We start from the raw sequence: 23470 nt of genomic DNA on the forward strand, positions 1-23470 counted from the left end.
TCTATTCAACTGCCCAAATACAGGACAATATTACGTAAAATTGAAGGGGTTACTATCTGACATGGTTGAAGGCTTCTCAACAATGAAATGCAACTCACTACATTAGAAAATATAGCACATTCTTCAAATGCAAAACAAAAGAATCTATGTATGCACAATTAAAATTCCCCTCGCAGAAAGAGCTCAACTAAGCAATATAGAAGACAGTAATATTACTGTACTCAAAGAGAAAAAGAAAATCCCTTCATTGCCTTATAATTCTGGTGGCAACCTCGGTTCCATGAGAGGAGGTCCAAGTAAGATCTGCTGGCAAAAATACGAGAGCAACTCCTCCCAGTGGAGGGGTGAGCCTTCAACAACTAACTCATTCCATCAAAAGAATGAAGAATTTACACAGCTTGGAAACAGACTAATGCCACAGGTTTCCAGTACAGAAAGAAAAAGATACTCACAACAGACAAGAATACTCAAACTATCTGGAAGCAAAGGAGAATAAGAAGCTTAAAGGACAGGTGGTACCAGGACCTAAAGGAAAGAGAGGGACGGCACAGTAGCATAGAGGTTAGCACAATGCTTTATAGTACCAGCAACCCATGTTCAATTCCTGCTGCTCATTCATGAGCTTCCTCCATGTGTTCCAGTTTCCTACCACAGTCCAAAGACATATCAGTTAGTAGGTTAACTGATCATTGTAAATTGTCCCATAATTAGGCTAGGGTTAAATCAGGGATCACAGGGCAGTGCAGCTCAAGGGGCCAGAAGGGCCTATTCCACACTATCTCAATAAATGAACATATCCTGAAACAAAATAGAAAATAACAGGGGCACTGAGCAGGAAGAAAGAAAGAGAGAAATAGAGTACTAATTTTAAGTCCATGAATAATTCCTTCCTAACAGGAATCTCCAATTCCAACCTCACTCGTGTCCACTCTCTCCGCACTAACCCTAACCTCACCATCAAATCTACAGATGGGGGGGGGGGGGGGGGGAGAGAGGTGTTGTCATAGTCTGGCAGACTGACCTCTATCTTGCTGAGGCCCTGTGACAACTGTCAGACACCTCTCTTACTTGCCCCTCAAACAGGACCCCAGTAAGGAGCATCAGTCCATCGTCTCCCACACTATCACTAACCTTATTAACTCTAGGAATCTCCCATCCACTGCCACTAACTTCACAGTACCCACACCTTGCACCCCCCTTTTCTACCTCCTATCCAAGATACACAAACCTGCCTATTCAGGTCGACCCATTGTTTTTGCTTATTCCTGTCCCACTGAACTTGTATCTGCATACCTCAACTCAGTTTTATTTCTCCCCCTCCCTCCACACCCCCCCCATTCAGTCCTTTCCTACCCACATCCATGACACTTCACATGCTCTGAATCTTTTCAATGACTTCAAGTTCCCTGGCCCTGATCATCTTACTTTCACTATGGATGTTCAGTCCCCATAAACCTCCATTCCCCCACCAGGAAGGCCTCAAAGCTCTTTTTCTTTCTGGACACTTCCTACGCGACTCCCTTATCCATTCATCCTTCCCAACTGATCTCCTTCCTGGCACTTATCCTTGCAAGTGGAACAAGTGCTACACCTTCCCTATACCTCCTCCCTCACTACCATTTATGGCCCCAAAAAATCCTTCCAGGTGAGGCGACACTTCACCTGCAAGTTTGTTGGAGTCATCTACCGTATCTGGTGCTCCTGGTGTGGTTTCCTATATATCTGTAAGACCCGACATAGATTAGGAGATGACTTCACCGAACGCCAATGCTCCATCCAGTAGAGAAAGCGATCTCCCGGTGGCCACCCAGTTTAATTTCACTTCTCATTCTGACATGTCAGTCCAAGGCCTCCTCTAATGTCGCAATGAGGCCTCTCTCAGGTTGGAGGATCCAATATATTCCATCTGGGTAGCCTCCAATCTGATGGCATAAACATTGATTTCTCAAACTTCCGGTAATCCCCCCCCCCCCCTCACCATTCCCTTTTCCTTCTCTCACCTTACCTCCTTACCCTACCTGCCAATCACCTCCATCTGGTGATGCTCCCCCTTTTCTTTCTTCAATGACGCTCTGTTCTCTCCTATTGGACTCCCCTTTTCCAGACCTGCATCGCTCCCTCTCTCTCTCTCTCTCTCTCTCTCTCTCTCTCTCTCTCTATAATCAACTTCCCAGCTCTTCACTTCACTGCTCCCCCTCCCCGGTTTCACCCATCATCTTGTGTTTCTTCCTCTTCCACCTTCACACTCTAGCTCCTCATTTTTTTTTCTACAGTCCTGATAAAGGGTCTCAGCTCGAAATGTTGTCTGTACTCTTTTCCATAAACGTTGCCTAGCCTGTTGAAATCCTCTCGCATTTTGTATGTGTTGTTTGGATTTCCAGGATCTGCAGATTTTCTCCTGTTTGTGATTGAATTCCCTGATTGATTAAGATTCAGCAAACCAAGATCAGAGAGCATTGCTGCATCTTAGTGAAGGTTTCAAGGCCACAGAAACTGAAAAAAAAATCATGGAAAAATAAAGAACAAGAGAATCCATTTTGTCAACTGTACTCATGCCACTACAACCTTTGTGAAAATCATTGTATATGTCCTCCTTTTTTCAGTGAAATCTATACCCATTTGCTATTAACTCTTCAACCAATGGAAGATCCCTTTTCACATTTCACAAATATCAAACCAAAACTGGATCTCATCACTACCTCTTGATCGATGTGTTTTTAAAAACATATAATTGTCACTCATGATATATCATTGGAATGAATTTACTCTTCCTAATTTCATATCTGTCAAATAATTTTAACATAATTCAAGCAACAGACTGACACTTAAGCTAGTTGCAGTGTGAATTTCAATGATTTTCTTCATTAAAATTTTAAAGTTCAGGCTTTTATTCTTCAGTTGTATTTCTACTGACATGCACAATTGAACAAAGAACATTATTGCTCATTTAACCATTTATTCTACTTTTGCATTTAGATCACAAGCTCCCTAACTTGCTCATTAGAAAAGCTTACCAGAATATTTTTCAAATGTATTCACAATCAAGAAAGCTACAGTACCTGAGAATTCAGGGATGGTAGAATTCTGGAATTATTTCCTACAGAAAATAAGGAGGTATTAAATGTTTCTGCAAGTTTAAAGCTGAATCAATCCCAAGAGTTTCAAGAGATGTATCCCAGCTTAAGGTCCAGATGACTGGAGGATAGCAAATATGGGTCCTGATTCAAGAAGCTAAACGGTAAAAATCAGGTAAATACAGGCCAGTGAGTTTCACAAGAGATACAGAAATTATTGGAAGAAAGAAATCATTAATCTACACTTGGAGGGGCAGCGATTGATCAGTAATAATCAACATGTTTTTGATAAAGGCATACCATGGAGAGTAAGGTTGATGTAATCTAATATGGCCTTCCAGTTCTATAGAATACTGGACCAAAAGATCCCATGGGATCAAAGGCAATTCTGGCAGTTTGATTCAAAATTGCCTTGGCGGTAGGAGACAGAACTCGTGTGTGGAGACCATACGAAACAGGAGCAGAATTAGGCCATTCGGCCCATGTCTGCTCCACCATTCAATTTATTCCCCCCCATCCCCAAAGCGACATGACGGACTTTTAACAAACAACTCACTGTTTTGCGATGTTATGTCTCCTCGCTCGCTGGGAAGACAGAGACACCTCTTCCTCCCTTATTAGGGAGACAGAGAACCTGTGATATGTCAAATACCGGATGAAACGCAAAGTCTTTGGGGTAACTGCAAGTCTGTGTCTTTGCTGTTGCTTTGCTCATGCTTAAATGCTTGGTGGCGGATGCCGATGCTTTTATTTCGCCGGGGGGGAATCGTTACTTGCGGCCGCTTACGCACGGGAGGGGGAAGCTGGGGAGGGGATTTTGGGGTTCTAACATTTAACTGTATTCATTCTTTGGGGGACTCTGTTGTCATGGATGGTTGCGAACAAAAAGCATTTCAGGATGTATCAAGACATACAAAAAAGCTGGATGAACTCAGCAGGTTGGGCAGCATCCGTTGAAAGAAGCAGTCCTGATGAAGTCCTGACGAAGGGTCTCGACCCGAAACATTGACTGCTTTTTTCAACGGATGCTGCCCGACCTGCTGAGTTCATCCAGCTTTTTTCTACATCTTGATTTGAGCACAGCATCTGCAGTGTACTTTGTATTTCAGGATGTATATTGTATACATCTCTCTGACATTAAATTATACCTTTGAAACCTTTGATTTGGGTTCTAAAGCGGTCTGTGGCAAAGAACTCCACAAATTCACCAACCTCAAGGTAAAGAAATTTATTTCCATTCTAAAGGGATGTCCAATACGGAGGACTGCTTTTCAAACCAAAACTTAACCTGTGGGGTTGTCACATACATGTAGCATTGTGACTAGAAAGACTGGTGATATTGTTGACAGTGAGGAGGGTGGTGTGTGTTTACAGCACAATATTGATCAATGGGTAGGGCAATGGAATTAAATATAAAAAGACTTGTGATTATTTATCTAAGAAACATTTGTGAGTGATTGTTTCAGTTGTTTATTTTTGAAATGCCACCAAGTGGAAACATCAAGCTTACAAGTGCTCACATTCCCCCTATATAATTAACAGATCATCAGACAACTGACATCCCAGACTTGAATATTTGGAGTAAACTCCAGAATAAAATAGGGAAAATGACAATGTTCCTCAAACAGCTCTTATTAAATCAAATCTGGTATTTTGTTCTGGAGTACTAATGGCTTTGTGTACAAAAAGCAGTAATGATACCAGGAACACTGTCAAAATATTACAAAGCTTATTCACACAAGATGGAGCATAAAACAGAAAAAAAACCACACAGGTCAAAGCAAGAAAGTCTTAAGATTGGAAGACAAAGAGGAAAATATTCTGATTTTAGTAATGTTGACATCTTTCATGGTGGTTCTATCACATTCAAGAATGAACATGAGGTCAGAATTGGACAAATAGTGAAATTCAAAGTGCTTTCAGATCAGCAAATCTTATAGACATAGGAAGAAGTCTTAAAAGGAATTTTAAAAGTAAGGGAATTTCTTCATTGAAGGCCTGCAGAACGAGAATGGCTTTTCTCCCCATGAGGTTACTGGCTTCCAATATGGTGAACGTCCAATATCCTGGCCAGACGATTCACTAGTGCTATTCGGGAGGGGTTAAACTAGTTTGACAAGGGAATGGGAACCAGAACACCAAGTCAGAAAGTGGAGGAATGGAGAGGAAGGTAGATGTCAAGGTCAGTAAAAACAGGCAGAAGCAAAGTAATAGATATGATGGGACAGATAGTTTGAAGTGGGTGTATTTTAATGCTGGAAATATTATGGGCAATGGTGATGCACTTAAGAGCATGGATCAGTACATGTCGAGGCCATAGTGGAGACTTGGCTGAGAGAGGGAAATGAATGGGTGCTTAATTTCCCAGGGTTTTGCTTTTTTTAAAAAAAAAGAAATGATAGGGAGGTAAAAGAGGTGGGGGGAATTGTACTACAAATCAGGGACAATATTACAGTTGTGTTCATAAGAACATAAGGAGTATGAGCAGGAGTCGACCATCTGGCCTGTCCAGCCTGCTCTGCTATTCAATAAGATCAAGGCTGATCTGGCCATGGACTCATCTCCACCTACCTGCCTTTTCCCCATAACCCTTAATTCCCTGCTATGCAAAAATATGTTCAACCTTGTATTAATTATATTTACTGAGGTCGCCTCCATTGCTTCATTGGGCTGAGAATTCCACAGATTCACCACCCTGAGAAAAGCAGTTCCTCCTCATCTCCTTTTCAGGGCCCCTCCCTGCTTTCCTAATTCCCCTTTTTTAGTTCTTTTCTGGCTTCTTTATAATCCCTAGGCTCTGCTTGATTCTAGTTTCCTTTTTCTTCTTGACTAAATGCATTACCTCTCTCAATATCCAAAGTTCACTAACCTCACCATCCTTGTTCTTTCTTCCAATTGGACCATACCTGCCCTGTATTGTTGTTGGTCTTCAAACACCCTCCATATGTCGATGTGGACTTGTCCAAAAGCAGCTTTTCCTAATTAGATCTTCCTCGTTCTGCCAAATGCTCTCGTAATTTGTGCTGCTCCAGTTCAGTACACTCCCACTAGGTCCATGCTTGTCCTTATCTATAACTATCTCAAAACTTGAGTTTTGGTTACTGTTACCTAACTGCTCCCTGACTGAAAAGTTGTTCACCTGACCAAACTCATTACCCAACACCGGGTCCGGTATAGCCCCTCCTCTTGTTGGACTATGTACTTAGTAAATTAAGAAACTCACCTGGATGCACCGCTCAAATTCTGCCCCATTTAAAGCAGGTGATTTGAGAAGGTCTCAGTTTATATTAGGAAACTTTATGTTCCTTTGGCAAGAAAAGTCCTTGGAAAATAGGATTAAAGAGAATCCCAAGATATTCTTTAAATTCCCTGTGACAACAATCATATTGTTTTTACACCCTTCCTTAATCTGTTCCTGTAATGACCTAGTGCTTGGCCAAGTGGTTAAGGTGTCGGTCTGGTGGTCTGAAGGTCATGAGTAAGCTGAGGCAGCGTGTTGTGTCCTTGAGCAAGGCACTTAACCACACATTGCTCTGTGACGACACCAGTGCCAAGCTGGATGGGTCCTTGTCCTTCCCTTGGACAACATCGGTGGCATGGAGAGGGGAGATTTGCAGGATAGGCAACTGCCGGTCTTCCATCCAACCTTGCCCAGGCCTCAGTCAACATCAAAATCGATGGACAGCCAAACAAAAAGAATTTCTCACCTGCATGGTAGGTAATGTTTACCCAATCTCAGAGTTTTGAGGAAATTACCAGGATAGTGGGTGTTGTCGACATGGACTTTAGCAAGGCATTTGACAAGGTCCCATGTGGGGCATTGGTCAAGAGGTTTCAGTTGCTCAGCATTCAAGATAAGGTAGTAAATTGGACTAGACACTGGTGTAAAGAGGGTTTCTTCTTTTTGTTAACTAGCAGGAATGCTAATTTACTGATAACGAGAATGGTATTCCTTTGTAAACCAAATGGGGATTAATGATCTTTCTTCTGAGTCTGTAAGCTTTTGTTGACGGGCTTTTGGGCAGATCGGCACGAGGGGGTCGAGAGAGAGGACGCAATGCTCTAAGCTGGCCGAGGATCGGACCCCAAAGGGGGGTCCGAGGCCGGGAGATTCTCCGAGGAGGGGGGGGGAATGAAGCTAGATGTGCTTGGTTGACCACTCGGAGGGTCCTGAGCTGTTTGGAGAGTCCGAGGAGTTCGCAGGGTCCTGAGCTGCAAGTCGAGGAGTTCGGAGGGGATCGAATGGTGGCCAGAAGACTTCAGAAATTGAGCTCCAACGGCTGTGCACGAAGTGGTTTGGACTTTGATAAGTTTGGCGCCTTTTCTTTAATTTTCTCTTCATATATACTGTATCGTTATTAATCACTTAGTTATAGTAACCTTTATAAATTGTACTCATTTAATTGCATATGGTGTACTGTCTGTTTTTGGGTGAGGCGGGGACATCTCACAGCATCCACACCAGCTGATTACCCAGTTTGGCGGGGCCGAAGGCTGCTCCCCCTAGACGAGAATGAGCTGAGCGAGCCTGAGGCGACCCAGGGGGTTACACTGGTTTTGTGGGAGAAGCCAGAGAGCAGTAGTAAAGGGTTGCCTCTCTGACTGGAGGCCTGTGACTAGTGGTGTGCTGCAAGGATCAGTGCCTGGTCCTTTGGCATTTGTCATCTATATCAACAATCTGGATGATAACGTGGTTCACTGGATCAGTAAATTTGCAGATGACACCAAGATTGGGGGTGTAGTAGATAGTGAGGTAGGCAATCATGGCATGCAGAGGGATCTGGACCAACTGGAAAATTGCCAGATGGAACTTAATGGAGACAAGTAGTGCAAGTAGTGGTAGGTCTTACATAATGAACGGTAAAACACTGGAGGGGCGAGGGAGAAAGGGATCTGGGAATACAAGTCCATAATTCATTGTAAGTGGTGTCGCAGATAGATCAGGTCATAAAGGCGGCTTTTGGTACACTGCCCTTCATAAATCAATGCATTGAGTACAGGAGATGGGATGTTATGTTGAAGTTGTGCAAGACATTGGTGAGGCCTCATTTGAAGTACTGGTCACCAACCTACAAGAATGATGTAAACAAGGTTGAAAGTGCAGAGAAAATTTACTAAATTGTTGCCATATCTGAAGGACCTGAGATACAAGGAAAGATTGAATAGATTGGGACTTTATTCCTTTGAACATAGAAGATTGAAGGGAGATTTGATAGAGGCATACAAAATTACGAGGAGTATAGATAGGGTAAATGCAAGCAGGCTTTTTCCACTGAGGTTGGGTGGGATGACAACCAGAGGTCATGGATTAAGGATGAAGGGTGAAAGGTTTAAGTGCAACATGAGAGGAAACTCCTTCACTCAGAGGGTTGTTAGCTGCCAGCACAAATGGTGCATTTGAGCTCAATTTCAACACAGAAGCAAAGTTTGGATAGGTAAGTGGATAACTGAGGTATGGAGGGCTTATGGTCCCAGTGCAGGTCATTGGGGGATTAGGCAGTTTAAATGGTTTCAGCACACACTGTTTCTGTGCTGTACTTTTCTACAACTCTGTTCCAACACAAGAACCAGAATCTTCTACAGATGAGGCAGGGACTGGTTTCATGGGGCCAGAGGGTCACTTGCTTAATCTCTGCCAAACAATCAGACAATTTAGAAGCAGTCAAAGAGGTACTGGTGAGATATGGCTTGGTGCTTTCAGTACACAAGAGGAAACTTCTTAGATGAATTTGCTGAGGGATAGCATGTGGATGATAGTTAAGGGAGCTTAGCCATTTGGATGGCTGAGAAATAGTAGGCAGAGTATTAAAGTTGAGAGACAAGTTAAAATCAAAGGATAAACAGGTCACATAGATGCCTTTAGTGGCTTCAGGAGAGCAATTTCAGATGGCATGGGTAGTCAAAGATTGAATAAAAAACATTTTTGGAATGGCTGACACATTTGAAATTTGTAGACTGAATTATTGTTTGAAATTGACAGAATTTATACCCTTATCTTGCTGATAAAATTTTCTGCATTTTGTGCCATTAACCAGCTTGTCAAATCATGAATGTAAAATAGTCTTGCTTTCACCTTCTATTTTCAACTATAAGAAATAGCATCCCATTCTTTCCTATCTGCAACTTCACAGTATGCCTATTCAGCTTTTGTTCTCACTGATGGAATAAACCAGTATTGAACTCCATACAAAAATGGAGAAAGTGGGCAATAAACACCAAATAAGGAAATTAAAAGAAAATTTTAAATATATAAAAAATAACAAAAGGCACAAATACAAGCATTTAGGAAGTTGTTTTTGTCAGGTGAGTTTAAACAATAGTGAGTTGACTTTTTTTTAGTTATATCAGCATTGTTGAGATCTTCTCTCCTTGTTCAAGCAGGAATTTATAACGATTTAAGAAAAGTTTAGTGGCCTAATAGCCAGCCTTGAAGAAAGATTGGATAAGCTAGATTTGTAGCCTTGAGTTTAAAAAAGTGGATTTGACTGAAACACAATATCAAAAGGGCTCTTGACAGCATGGAGAGAGTTGATTTAATGACAGAATATACACCCTCCAGCCCAACTTGTCAATGCTGACCAAGTTGCCTATGAAAACTAATCCCATCATATTAGAAACAAAAAATGATCTGCAGATACTGAGAAACCATAGGTGAAGCTGGGAGGGGGAGGGGGAGGGATGAAGAGCTGGGAAGTTGATTGGTAAAAAGGACACAGGGCTGGATAGGTAGGGATAGAAGGCCATGGAAGACAGAAAAGGTGGGGGGGGTGGAGGACACCAGAGGGAGGCAATGGGCAGGCAAGAAGGAAGGTGAGAGAAGGAAAAAGGGATGGGGACTGTTGAAGGAAAGGACAGGGGGAGGGAGGGGGCCATTACCAAAAGTTTGAGAAATCAGTGTTCATGTCATCATGTTGGAGGCTACCCAGAGAGAATATAAGGTGTTATTCCTCCAACCTGAGTGTAGCCTCAGCTCAACAGTAGAGGAGGCTGTGGATTGACATATCGGAATGGGAAATGGATTTAAACTGGATGACTGCTAGGAGATCCGCTTCTTCTGGCGGATGAAGTGTACGTGCTCGGCAAAACACTCTTCCAATCTATGTTGGGTCTCACTGAGCACTGCTCACAGTATATAACCCCAAAAGACCCACAGATAAAGTGTCCCCTCATCTGGAAGGAGTGTTTGGGGTCCTCTCCCACTCTCTCCCCTCCCCCAGCTTTTAAATCTACTCATCTTTTTTTCTTCCAGTCCTGCCGAAGGGTCTCAGCCTGAAACGTCAACTGTACTTTTTTCCCCCCAGATGTTCTCTGGCCTGCTGAGTTTTTCCAGCTTTTTGTGTTTGTTGCCACTGTATTAGATATTTCTTGGCAGAGATAGACAAATGCTGATAACAAAGCAAGTGTAAGGTCACCATAAATAGATGGGAATGTGAAATTAATGCTATAATCAAATTACCTATGATCATGTGAAACAGCAGCAGAGCAAGTAACCTATACCAGCTATGTTCACATGAAACGACAACATGTTTGTGAGCCTAAGTAACCTTCAACTGCACTTAATTCAAATGTTCAGATACACCTGAACTGCTTGCAACACAATTGATAGTCAAAAAAAATGTTGGTTCTGGAAAACATGAAATATTAGGCAGGCACCATTTAATGAGAAAGTTAACTTCAAAAGCATTTGCTGCATTTGAAATAACTAGATATGTGGGTATTGATGTTCTTTGTTAAAATGGACAAAACTTGAGATAGTTTAATGAATTTTATTATTGACTTGAGATAGTTTAATTAATTTTTTTTAAAGATGTGGTCATCACGAGAAAAAGACCACTATTTACTTCAATCCCCAACCGCTCTTCAAATAACACGGTGAGCCACCTTCTTGAACATATTTACTTAAACATAGTTGAATGACTTGATTGCCCAATGTGTTTTCCCATCTGCAAAACACAAGTCAGGAGTGCGAAAGAATATATTCGACTTACATGGTTGAGTGCAGCCAGAGCTAAATTTAGAAAGCCCTTAAAAACTGCAGGCACTACCTATGCACTCTGGCTGCAGTTTGTAACACTCACAAATGCATTGCATCAAAATAACCCAACAGCTTTCACAGCATCTTTCAATCCCACTGCATTCACAACTAAGGACAAGAGAGCAAATGCATCGGAACATCACAATTTGCACATTCCTTTCCAAGTCACACACAACCCCAATTTGGAAATATTATAATTCATTCATTGTAACTGAGTCTAATTCCTAGGACCTTCACCAAAAAGATCTGAGTAGTTCAAGGAAATGGGTTTCAAGCATTAGGAATGGGCAAGGAATTGTGGTCTTGCCAGCAATGCCATCATTCTATACAAAATACCTGAATAAATCATTGCTTGGCACCAAGGAATAGTCTAGAATTATGATAGCAACCAGAAAGTATGAACAGTAATGCAAAGCACAGAAAATGCTGGATTTTTAAATACAGGTCATCAGTATTACTGGCCTCCTACACACTTAGTGATGAAACCATCATTTCATTACTGAATATGTAGGAGGCCTGAGCCTGACAAGTTGAAGTGGTACTGCAGAGAGCAATGATCCAGCAACATTCCATAAATTAATGGAAAATAACAGCTTATATTTATATGTATTGTGTTTTTTTTTAAATCAACAAAGCCATCTTCCACTGGACTGTGCAAAGATAAAAACTGATTTAGGCCAATTTCTAATGTTTCCATTTATCATCAATTTTCAACTTGCAATTAAACTAAATACAAAAATTAAAATTCAGCAAATTATCCTTAAGATTTAAAATCACAAAGCCAATATATCTAAACGATTATTGCCATCACTACTCACATCAAACAATTCAAAGAAACATAATTAGATTTTGCCTTTCACACCTCATGGCATGCAAAAGCATTTAGTTAATAAAGCTCTATTAAAATCCTCACGTTCTATACCATAATTTTACTAGGTACAGTCAAACATTCTTTTCTAAATTTCTAAATGCTCATTGGTTGCATTATGATATCTTGGACTTACATAAGTCAACCAGCCAGCAGCGTGGCTGAAAAGTCAGTATCAATTTCTTCTTTATTTCCTAGGTAGACTAATAGCCCTATTTCTAAATTTGCTGATGTACTTGCTCATCCACAAGTCTAAAATACAAGATCATAACCTCAGAACAAGGTACAGATAAATAGGAGGGAAATAAAGAGAAAGCATGTCAACTAGAGGGGAGTGAATCTTTGCGAACCTCCACTTCAGTCATCTCATTAATTCCCATCATTAAGCAAATATGAGGAGAGAGGGAAGTGGTGAGGAATTAGATTAGCCATCATATTCATAAATGGAATAGCAGGTTCAAAGACCCATTGACCCATTCCAATTTCTCTAAATCCACCTGTGTTGCTCTTTAGGACATCAATATGTCCAAATTCAATTCTATTAAATATACATCTTAATGCACTAAGAATACAAAATCTCTTTAAAACTGGATTTGTCATAAAGGTTATTTACTGAGAAGTTAGATAAAACAAAACTATAGTCAATGGAAGACAAACACAAAATTCTGCACTCACCAGAGGAAACATCTCCATCCAGCAAGTTATCGTCCTCAGATCCTGTGAAGTCCATGATGACTCCTGCTCCATCTAGCAATTCCTCATCACTGCTTGCACTGGTTATACTGTTGTAACTATTTCGGTAGTATCCTCTAGAAAACAACTGTTCCGACTCCATTTAGCACCTTGATGAACTAAAAAGGACAGAAACAGGTCATTAGTTCAAGTTTATTGTCATTCAACTGTACACATGTATACAGCTAAAATGAAACAAATTTCTTTTGGGACCAATGTGCGAAACACAGTACACATGTCACATAAAGGACACAAGACAATATTAGTAATATTAATACACAAAAAGTATTGCTAAGTTGCATGATGTGCATATATTACTGCTCCAGGTACTGTCATAATGCGTACTAACATAACCTGGTGGCCAGAAGTCTCATGGTCTGGGGGGGAGTGAGGGGGTGGGGGGGGGGGGAAGAAGCCATTTACCCAGCCTACTGTGGTACTTTCGGCCTGACACTAGGAAATCAAACAGATTGTGGGATGGATGAAGGAGGTCCTTGACAATGCTGAGGAATCTGTGATGTTCTATATTTAAGTGTGGATTAACAACTTCAATCGGGCCGAAATATAAGCCCACCGAGCATGAAAAACACTAGAATATGTTTTGAAGAAGTGCATTTCAGTAATTGAGATGCATAGGGTTAGAATGATTGATAGAACAGATTAACAATGTGCTTCATCACTATTATATAATGGAGATAAAAGAGACTGCAAATGCTAGCATCTGAATGATTAATAATTGACTTGCTGCTGATGGAAATAAAACGTGCAGTGTTGCTGCAGCTTGGTACAGGTTAGTGTCACAATTTCTCAAACTAATCTTTTCACAATCACTGAAATTGATGCTGAAGTGATGGAAATGCAAAAAGTTAAAAGTGCTAGAAAAATAAAGAAATGAATAAACAACACTTACAAAATGCTGGAGGAACTCAGCAACTATGGAAATGAATAAAGTTGATGTTTTGGGTCAAGACCCTCCTCCAGGACTGAAAAGGAAGGGGAAAATGTTAGAAATAAAAAAGTGGGGGGGGAGGAGAGGGGAGAAAGAGGGCAAGGAGGATGGCTGAATGATAGATGAAGCCAGGTGGGTAGGAAAGATAAAGGGCTGGAAAGGAAGGAATCTGATATGAGTAGACCAGAGGAGAAAGAGAAGGGGGGGACCCAGGGGAGGTCATAGGCTGGTGTGAGGAGGAAAGAGGCTTGAGTGGGGAATAGAAGAGGAGGTAAGAGGCTGGAGTGGGGAATAGAAGAGGAGGGGGAGGGATTTTTTTTTTAAAACTGGAAGGAGAAATCAATACCAGCCTTAAAGAAGCACAGAAACAGGAAAAGCTGGTTGATGGAGGGATCAAGTAAAAAAAACAATAATAATGATGATATTAAGAAGATGACAATAGGTCAAGGAAGTAAATTAACAATAGGGTTAGGCATGGTGCGCATGTGAAAAATGTTCAACAGCTGCTGTCAGAACAGCTAAATAAGCAGTAACTATGATCTGAAACTGTGGTGCTCTCTTGATGTCTAATCAAAGGATAAGATATTAATCTTTAACTGCATTTTGGAAGACAAATATAAATCTAATGTTTTTGGATAATAGTTATGGGTAATAATTTCACTATTACTACATTGACCTCCTCTTAATGCATCCTTTTTATTAAAATTGCAATTTTAAAATACTTAATCTGCTTTCCTATTTATACCTCCTTCATCCTAACCTTTTGTTTTTAAATCACCTTTTGTCTCTTTTCATCTTTAATTAATCTTTTGTCTTCCAATCCTTCAGAGAAAACATTAGTGTTCTTTCCATCTTCTCCCCATTTTGCTTCATCTTAAAGCTTCTTTTCTCTAATATTTTTCTTCCAGATCAGATGAAAGGACATTTTTTATCTGCACGGATGCCATCATACTGCTGAATCATTCAGATACTTTCATTTGATTTTTCACATACATATTTCTTTGCCTTTGAATTACTGTCTCCTAAGATACACTGGAAAGTCCAAACCAACACGTTTGATCTTCATCACAAACTAGGTTACCAACTCCAATCCTCTCCATGACAACAGTCTCGTCAAGTCAAGTCACTTTTATTGTCATTTCGACCATAACTGCTGGTACAGTGCATAGTAAAAATGAGACAACATTTTTCAGGACCATGGTGTTACACAACACAGTACAAAAACTAGACTGAACTACGTAAAAAAAAAACAACACAGAGAAAGCTACACTGCACTACAGACCTACACAGGACTGCATAAAGTGCACAAAATCAGTGCAGGCATTTACAATAAATAATAAACAGGACAGTAGGGCTAGGTGTCAGTCCAGGCTTCGGATATTGAGGGGTCTAATAGCTTGGGGGAAAAAACTGTTCCATAGTTTGGTCATGAGAGCCCGAATGCTTCGGAGCCTTTTCCCAGACAGTAGGAGGGAGAAGAGATTGTATGAGGGGTGCATGGGGTCCTTCATAATGCTGTTTCCTTTGTGGATGTAGCGTGTATTGTAAATGTAGTGTAAGTGTAAATGGGAAGCTAATATGAAGCAGATAAAATTGGACAAGGCTGCACATATCACTACACCTTGATGGCCCCCAAATACAAGGTCAAGTTTGTTCATTTCATCCATAAATTGTTGAAAGCTCTGGAATCCATTACTTAAGAAATATTACATTATATCGCCTACCTCGAACTACTTACACACAGGCAATTTCCAAAACTCAGCATGAAGTTCTCTTCCTGGAACAAAAGGTCCTCATGGCTAGTCCCAACAACAGCTGCCCTGCTAACTACCAGAAGCTGACATTTTGACAATGTCATCACCTCAGGCAATAAGCAGCAGATACCAATTCAAAGAACAAACCAATTGGGGAATACTGTCTACATGGCTCCACCAATAAGTATTAGGCCAGAAGACATAGGGGATGAATTAGGCCATTCAGCCCATCAAGACTGCTCCGCCATTCAATCATGAATCCAACTCAACCCCATACACTGGGTTTCTCGCCATATCCTTTGATGCCCTGACCAATCAGGAAACAATCAACTTCTGCCTTAAATATACCCATGAACTCTGCCTCCACCGCAGTCTGTGGCAGAGCATTCCACAGATTCACTACTCTCTGGCTGAAAAAAGTCCTCCTTACCACAATTCTAAAGGGTCACCCCTCAATTTTGTGGTTGTGCCCTCTAGTCCTGGATACCCCCACCATAGGAAGCAACTTCTCCATATCCAAGGGTCTCGGCCCGAAACGTCAACAGTGCTTCTCCCTATAGATGCTGCCTGGCCTGCTGTGTTCCACCAGCATTTTGTGTGTGTTGCTTGAATTTCCAGCATCTGCAGATTTCCTCATGTTTGCTCTCCATATCCATCCTATCTTGTCCTTTCAACATTCAGTAGGTTTCAAGATCCCCCTGCATTTTTCTAAATTCCACTGAGTACAGGCCCAAAGCTGCCAAAAGCTCTTCATATGTTAATACCTTCATTCCTGGAATTATCCTCATAAACCTCTTCTGGTCTCTCTCCAATGACAACATATCCCTTCTGAGATATGGGGCCCAAAACTGTTGACAATACTCCAAGTGCAGCCTGACTAGTGTCTTATAAAGCCTCTTTGCTTTTATACTCTATTCCCTTGAAATAAAAGCCAACATTGCATTTGCTTTCTTTACCACACACACAACCTATAAATTAACCTGCCTGGAGTCTTGCACAAGGACTCCTAAGTCCCAACTGCACCTCTGATTTTTGAACCTTCTCTTTTAGATAGTAGTCTGCACTATTGTTCCTTTTTACCAAAATGCATTATCATACATTTCCCAACACTGTATTCCATCTGCCGCTTTTTTGCCCATTCTTCCAATTCTAAGTCCTATTGCAATCGCATTACTTCCACAGCACTACCTATCCCTCATCCTATCCTCATATCATCCATAAACTTTGCCACAAAGCCATCAATTCCATTATCTGAATTATTGACAAACAATGTGAAAAGCAGTGGTCCCAATACTGATCCCTGAGGAACACCACTAGTCAGTGGCATCCAACCAGAAAAGGCTCCTTTCATTCCCCATCGTTGCCTCCTGCCCATCAGCTAATACACTATCCTTGCCAGTATCTTTCCTGTAACACCATCTTGTTAAGCAGCCTCACGAGTGGCACCTTTTCAAACGCCTTCTGAAAATCCAGGTAAATGACATCCACTGCCTCTCCTTTGTCCACTCTGCTTGTTACTGCCTCAAAGAACTCCAACAGATTTATCAGACAAGAGTTCCCTTTACAGAAACCATGCTGACTGGCTTATTTCATCATTAGTCTCCAAGTGCCCCGAAACCTCATTCATAATAATGGACTCCAATACTTTCCCGATCACTGAGGTTAAGCAAACTGGCCCATAATTTCCTTTCTTTTGCCTTCCTCCCTTCTTATAGAGTGGAGTGACATTTGCAATCTTCCTTTTTCTTTTCAAATCTTTTTATTATTATTATTATTCAAAAATAGTACAAGTATATCGAAGTAACAACACTTAACAATGCCTCAAAAAAAGAAGAAATTATCTTAAGGATTGAAATCTTATAGAGTGGAGTGACATTTGCAATTTTCCAGTCCCTTGTAAATAGCAATGGCACTCAGTCCTGCTCCCTGACACTCACTGACTTCCAGCACACTGCTGGTATCTTCAAAGGTGAAGACAGATGCAAAGAACCCATTAAGTTCATCTGCCATTTCTTTGTCCCCCATTATTACCTCACCAGCATCATTTTCCAGTGGTCCAATATCACCTCTCGCCTCCCTTTTACTCATTATTAACTGAAAAACTTTTGATATCCTGCTTTGTATTCTTGCCTAGTCTGCCCTCATATTTTATCTTTTCCCTGCTTAAAGCTTTTTAGTTGTCTTTTGTTGGATTTTAAAAGCTTCCCAATCATCTAACTTTCCACTCATTTGCTACCTTATATGCCCTTTCCTTGGCTTTTATGCATTCCTTAACTTTCCTTGTCAGCCACAGTTGCCTACCTCTGCCATTTGAGAACTTCTTCCTCTGTGGGACATATCTATCCTGTGCCTTGTGAACTTTCCCCAGAAACTTCTGCCATCATCCCTGCCAGTATCCTCCTCCAAACCACCTGGGCAAGTTCCTCTTTCATGCCTCTGTAATCCCCTTTATTCCATTGTGATACAGATACATGCGAGTTATGCTTCTCTGTCAATCATATTATGATCACTGCCTCCCAAGGGTTCCTTTACATTAAGCTCCCTAATAAGATCTGGATTATTACACAACACATAAAGACAGCCTTTCCCCAAGTAGGCTCAAGAACAAGCTGCTTTAAAAAGCCATCTCATAGGCATTCAACAAATTCCCTCTCTTGCGATCCAACACCAACATGATTTTCTTAATCCCCTTGCATAATGAAATCCTCAAATTATGTCATTACCTTTATTACATGCCTTTCCTTGCTCCTTTTGCAATCTCAACCCCACATCTTGGCTATTATTCGGAAGCCTATATGTGATTCTCATAATAACTCCACCCACAAAGATTCAACATTCTCTGACCCTATGTCACCTCTTTCTAAAAATGGAATTTCATCTCTTACCAACAGAGCCACACCACCGACTATCTGTCAGGCACCAGTGTGTCAGCTATTCTTTTGTGATTTATGTAAACATTTCATACACTCTGGCTCTAAGATAGACCAGTGAAAAACAAACCTGCTCACGTAACAAAGGAAGAAACAATGGATAACTTCAATGCCAAGGATGTGTTTCTCTATAAAGGGTTAAGGCAGATTGCCAAGCAGGAAATACCAAAAATCAACGCCCACTAGAGTTCTTACCCTGACAAAATTGACAAAATAATGGGACCACGTTTGCCCGCTCCATCTGTTACGTATTCAAGCAACAATAAATATATGAGTTCGGCAAGGGTTTTTTTTATAACAAACAACATGTTTATTAAACACAGAAAACAAACCCCCAAAAGTAAACAAACACTAACATACCCAGAAACCATCTGCGGTGCGGCAGCTCAAACAGTTCTTAAAGCGATATGGCAAAAACAGTTCTTTAAAGTGGTATTGCCAAAAGTTCGATATGCTCACAGTCCATTTAAAAGGAGAGACTTTATAAGACGATTTAAATTCTCTTTCACGTCGCTTTGCTTCGATCCCCGACGTCGAACTTCCCACGAAGAATTTACGAAACAGAACGGCTTAAAGGCACTGACCTTTCCTTCCTCACTATCTTCAATCCTTTCTGGTAAACTCCAGGGATTAACGCGAAGATAGACAACGAAATCCTTCCAAATAAGGATCAAACAAAGGTCGAAACCTGTTTCACCGTAGGAAGCGATTCTCCTCGATCTTTAACTCCCGAACTTCGATCTTCACTCTCCACTAATTTCTCGAACTAGCAGAATCGTAAAGAACCTGCTGGCAATGACCTTTTAAACTTTAGGCATAAGATAAAACTTCATCTTTCAACTAAACTGCGTCATCACTTAAAACACACAGTGGCATGAAGTCAACTTGGCAAATCCAGCCACGAACTGCCTCCCCTCACAGGGTGGGGTCTACCTTTTATAACCTGAAAAAAGCCTGTCACATGATCTCTACTGGCGGGAAAATGACATCACTCCACCATCACAAGACCATCACCTCAAGTCCACCTTCAACCCCAGTCACGTGACAAGGGCACCACTGTCATGTGTCAAGAGTACGTAACACATCAAAGACACAAGCAGTAATACCTCATAGCAACACCTCTAATCCAGTCATTAGCCTGTTTAGATTGCATCCATAAAAGAAACTGTATTGATGATCATTGGAATAACCACCACCTGATCCACTGTCATCTCCATCAGCCATTTCACATCAATAACAGAAAATATAATGCAGCTAGATGACAAAGTTGAAGTTATTAAACACCCTGCAAAAATAGCCTGTCTCAGATAATCTGACAAAGTACAAGTATCCACAGGATCTAGATTACCTTTAAAGTCCTTGTGGTTAGTCTCAGGACACCAGTTTTAATGAGAATGACCCCAGATTAACTGTGAACAATGTTCTTGGATAGATAACATCAAGTACAAATTCAAGGAAAAATAAAACAGTTCTACAAGCATCTGAAGGCCAGCATCCATCAGTAAACCAAAGATCTAAGTAATACATGGCAGGTGGAAGAAACACAGGAGGCCCAGCTACGTAGTGCTAAGGACAGACTCACTGACAAGCAAATTTATCAAACGAAAGACAAGCAACTGGCAGCCACAGAAGTGTCCTTTTTTCTAAAAAAGAGCTACTTTAATCTCAGTCACAATAACATTCTTAAAAGGACTTCCATCATCAGCTCAAGTAAAAATTTCTGACATCATAGTTATCATTTAAAAACTATGAACCAAGATTTAAAATTATTTCCCAAAATGCTGGCTCCTTCTGAACGGATCATGTTAAGTCAATCCACCTATTAGCTCCCTAGCATGTATTTCCTTCCTTAATATCAGCTCCCCCTTGTGCTGAGCAAATGGTTTCCTAGCACCAGAACTAAAAACCTCTGCTCTCTTGTGGATTCAACTGTGACAGTGTCCTTTTCACAAATGTCCTTGACTCCATCTGAGAACTAACTATTCGGTACAGCCTCGCTGTGATCATCATCAAACAGGCCACATACCAATTGAAATAAAGCCTGAAGAGCAGACAGTATCCCTGCTGATGTTACAAGGACGAAGTTTCAACCACAAATTAAAGACTTTTTAGCATTTGTAACATGACAGATGAACTGACAGCAAAAATAGAAATAAATAAGGTCTGATCTAATAGCCATTACAGAGATGTTTATGCAAGGTAGCCCAGGCCGGGAGCTGGATCTTCAAGTATACTTTGACATTTCAGAAAGAAAAGAATATGGGCAAACAGAATTTCAGATATTTCTTAAAGGATTAAATCACTGCAGTACTGAGGAATAATAGAGGCTCAAAACCTCAAAACGGGCAAATGACGAGAAACAGCAAGGGAAAGAAGTGAAATTAAAGTAGTAAACAAACCCCTTAACATTCACAATGCCATAAGACAATACAAGTCAAAAAATCATCTGGTCATTTAAGGAAAGTACTGCAATAATCAGAGATAAATCCAATTATCAAGCAAAGTGGACAGATCAAATTTACAAGGTTAATGTCAAGAGCAAGCTAATGGAGCATCTTTACAATTCATGAAGGAACCAACCATGAAGCAGGCGACTTTGTATAGGGTATTGCATAATGAGATAGGATTAATTAATGATACCACCAAAAACCAACAGATATATGAAGAGCAAACACGAGGAAATCTGCAGATGCTGGAAATTCAAACAACAGTACACACAAAATGCTGGTGGAACGCAGCAGGCCAGGCAGCATCTATAGGGAGAAGCGCTGTCGATGTTTTGGGCCGAGAACCCTCATCAGGACTAACCGAAAGGAAAGATAGTAAGAGATTTGAAGTAGTGGGGAGAGGGGGAAATGCCAAATGATAGAAGAAGACCGGTCAGAGGGGGTGGGGTGAAGCTAAGAGCTGAAAAGGTGATTGGCGAAAGTGATACAGAGCTGGAGAAGGGAAAGGATCATGGGACGGGAGGCCTCGGGAGAAAGAAAGGGGGAGGGGAGGAGCACCAGAGGGAGATGGAGAACAGGCAAACAACTAAATATGTCAGGGATGGAGTAAGAAGGGAAGGAGGGGCATTAACGGAAGTTAGAGAAGTCAATGTTCATGCCATCAGGTTGGAGGCTACCCAGCCGGTATATAAGGTGTTGTTCCTCCAGGAACAATTTCTCCAATTTTGTGTGAGATATGTGAAGAGTTGAGAATTCAGCAATGTGAGGCTGCCATAGTGAGAAACAGAATATTTTTTTCTAAAAGCTTCTATGGATATGTAGAAAGATAAAGTTAAAGCTAATGCTGGTCTCTTACAGACCAAGACAAGTAACGAAGAATTAGAACAGAAATTCCTTATTTTCTGTATAACATAGCTGGTCAGACATACCATAGAATTTGTGCCAATCTCCACCCTCCCACACCTAGATTCTCCCATCAACCATCTACCCCAATGCAATTTATAACTAAAGGAAAAAAACAGCCAGCACATCTTCAGAATTGGGGTGGAAACTGGAGCATCTGAGAGAAATTCACAATGTTAAAGGGAAAATATACAAATTCTACAGAGGTCTGGAGTGAATGTGGGTCACTGTAGCTATCACAAGATTGCCTTTGTGCCACTGACGACTATGTGGAATTAAACATATTATGCATGCTATCACTGAAGACAGAAAACATCCCAAAATTTGAGGACAGCAGGTCTGGAATGAATGAGATCAAAGAAAGTGGCATTAATAAAAATCAGTATTAGGGAAATGAATGGAATTGAAAGGCAATAAATCACTTGAATGTGATGACATGCATCTTGGCATTTTTAAAAAGTTTGCAAATTTAGTCTGTCATTTTCCAGATATCCATAGATTCCAAAACAATTCTCAGTTCAGAAGCAAGAAATACAACTGAACCACTGACAAACAAGAAAAAAAATCTGCAGATGCTGGAAATTCAAGCAACACACACAAAATGCTAGAGGAACTCAGCAGGCCAGGAAGCAGCTATGGAAAAGAGTAGTCAATGTTTTGGTCAAGACCCTTCAACAGGACTAGAGACAAAAAATATGAGGAGTTGATTTAAAAGGAGAGGAGAGAGAAACACACGGTGATCGGTGAAAACTGAAAGGGAGGGAAGAAGTAAAGAGCTGGGAAGTTGATTGGTGAAAAAGATACAGGGCTGGAGAAAGGGGAGTCTGATAGAAGGGGACAGGCCATAGGGAAAAAAAAGAAAAGGGAGGAGCAGCACCAGAGGGAGGCGATAAGGTGAGAGAGGGAAAGGAAGATGGGGAATGTTGAGGGCGGGGAAGGGGACATTACTGGAAGTTTGAGAAATTGATGTTCATTCCATCAGTTTGGAGGCAATCCAAACAGAATATATGGTCTTGTTCCTCCAACCCAAGGGTGGCCTCATCATGACAATGGCGAAGGCCATGGATAGCCATATCAGAATACAAATGGGAAGTGGAACTGAAATGGCTGGCCACTGGGAGATCCCGCTTTTTCTGGCAGAAAGAGCGTAGGCGTTCAGCAAAGTGGTCTCCCAATCTCCATCAGGTCTCACTGATATACAGGAAGCCACACCAGGAGCACCAAACAAAGTACATGACCCTAAAAGACTCAAAGGTGAAGTGTCACCTCACCCAGAAGGAATTTTTGGGGCCCTGAATGGTAGTAAGGGGGGAGGTTACAAGGCAGGTGTATAACATGTTCCACTTGCAAGGATAAGTGCCAAGAGGGAGATCAGTGTGGAGGGACGAATGGACAAGGGAGCTGCACAGGGAGTGAGCCCAGCAGAAAAAGTGCAGTGGCGGGGGTGGGGGGGGGGGGAAGGGAGAGGTGTGCTTGGTGGTGGGATCCCATTGAAGTTGGGATGGAGATGGCAAAAATTGCAGAGAATTGTGCACTGGACATGGAGGCTGGCGATATGGTAGGTGAGGACGAGAGGAACCCCATCCCTGGTAGGGTAGCATGAGGATGGAGCAATAACAGATGTGCATGAAATGGAAGTGATACAGTTGAGGGCAGGTTGATGGTGGAGGAAGGGAAGCCACTTTCTTTGAAAAAGGAGGACACCTCCTGCATTCTGGACTGAAGTCTCATCTTTAAGAACAGATGCAGCAGAAACAGAGGAATTGAGAGAAGGGGGT

The 23470-nt window shown here is 41.3% G+C and overlaps 1 protein-coding gene across 3 annotated transcripts in view; it reads right to left on the reverse strand.

Annotated features, from left to right (window-relative positions):
• The window catches only part of clcn3 (chloride channel 3), a 218904-nt gene that overhangs the window by 166298 nt on the left and 29136 nt on the right, over positions 1–23470 (reverse strand). For 2 of the 3 annotated variants that reach the window (XM_059974104.1, XM_059974101.1), the window contains exon 2: positions 12653–12828. In XM_059974104.1, coding sequence (XP_059830087.1) covers positions 12653–12812 — 160 coding nt within the window. In that variant the 5' untranslated portion in view covers positions 12813–12828. Of the gene's footprint in view, positions 1–12652; positions 12829–13619; positions 13693–23470 lie in introns of all 3 variants that reach the window. The other variant, XM_059974102.1, reaches the window with a different exon arrangement.

Source organism: Hypanus sabinus, chromosome 7 (assembly GCF_030144855.1).
Source record: "Hypanus sabinus isolate sHypSab1 chromosome 7, sHypSab1.hap1, whole genome shotgun sequence".
NCBI lineage: Eukaryota > Metazoa > Chordata > Chondrichthyes > Myliobatiformes > Dasyatidae > Hypanus > Hypanus sabinus.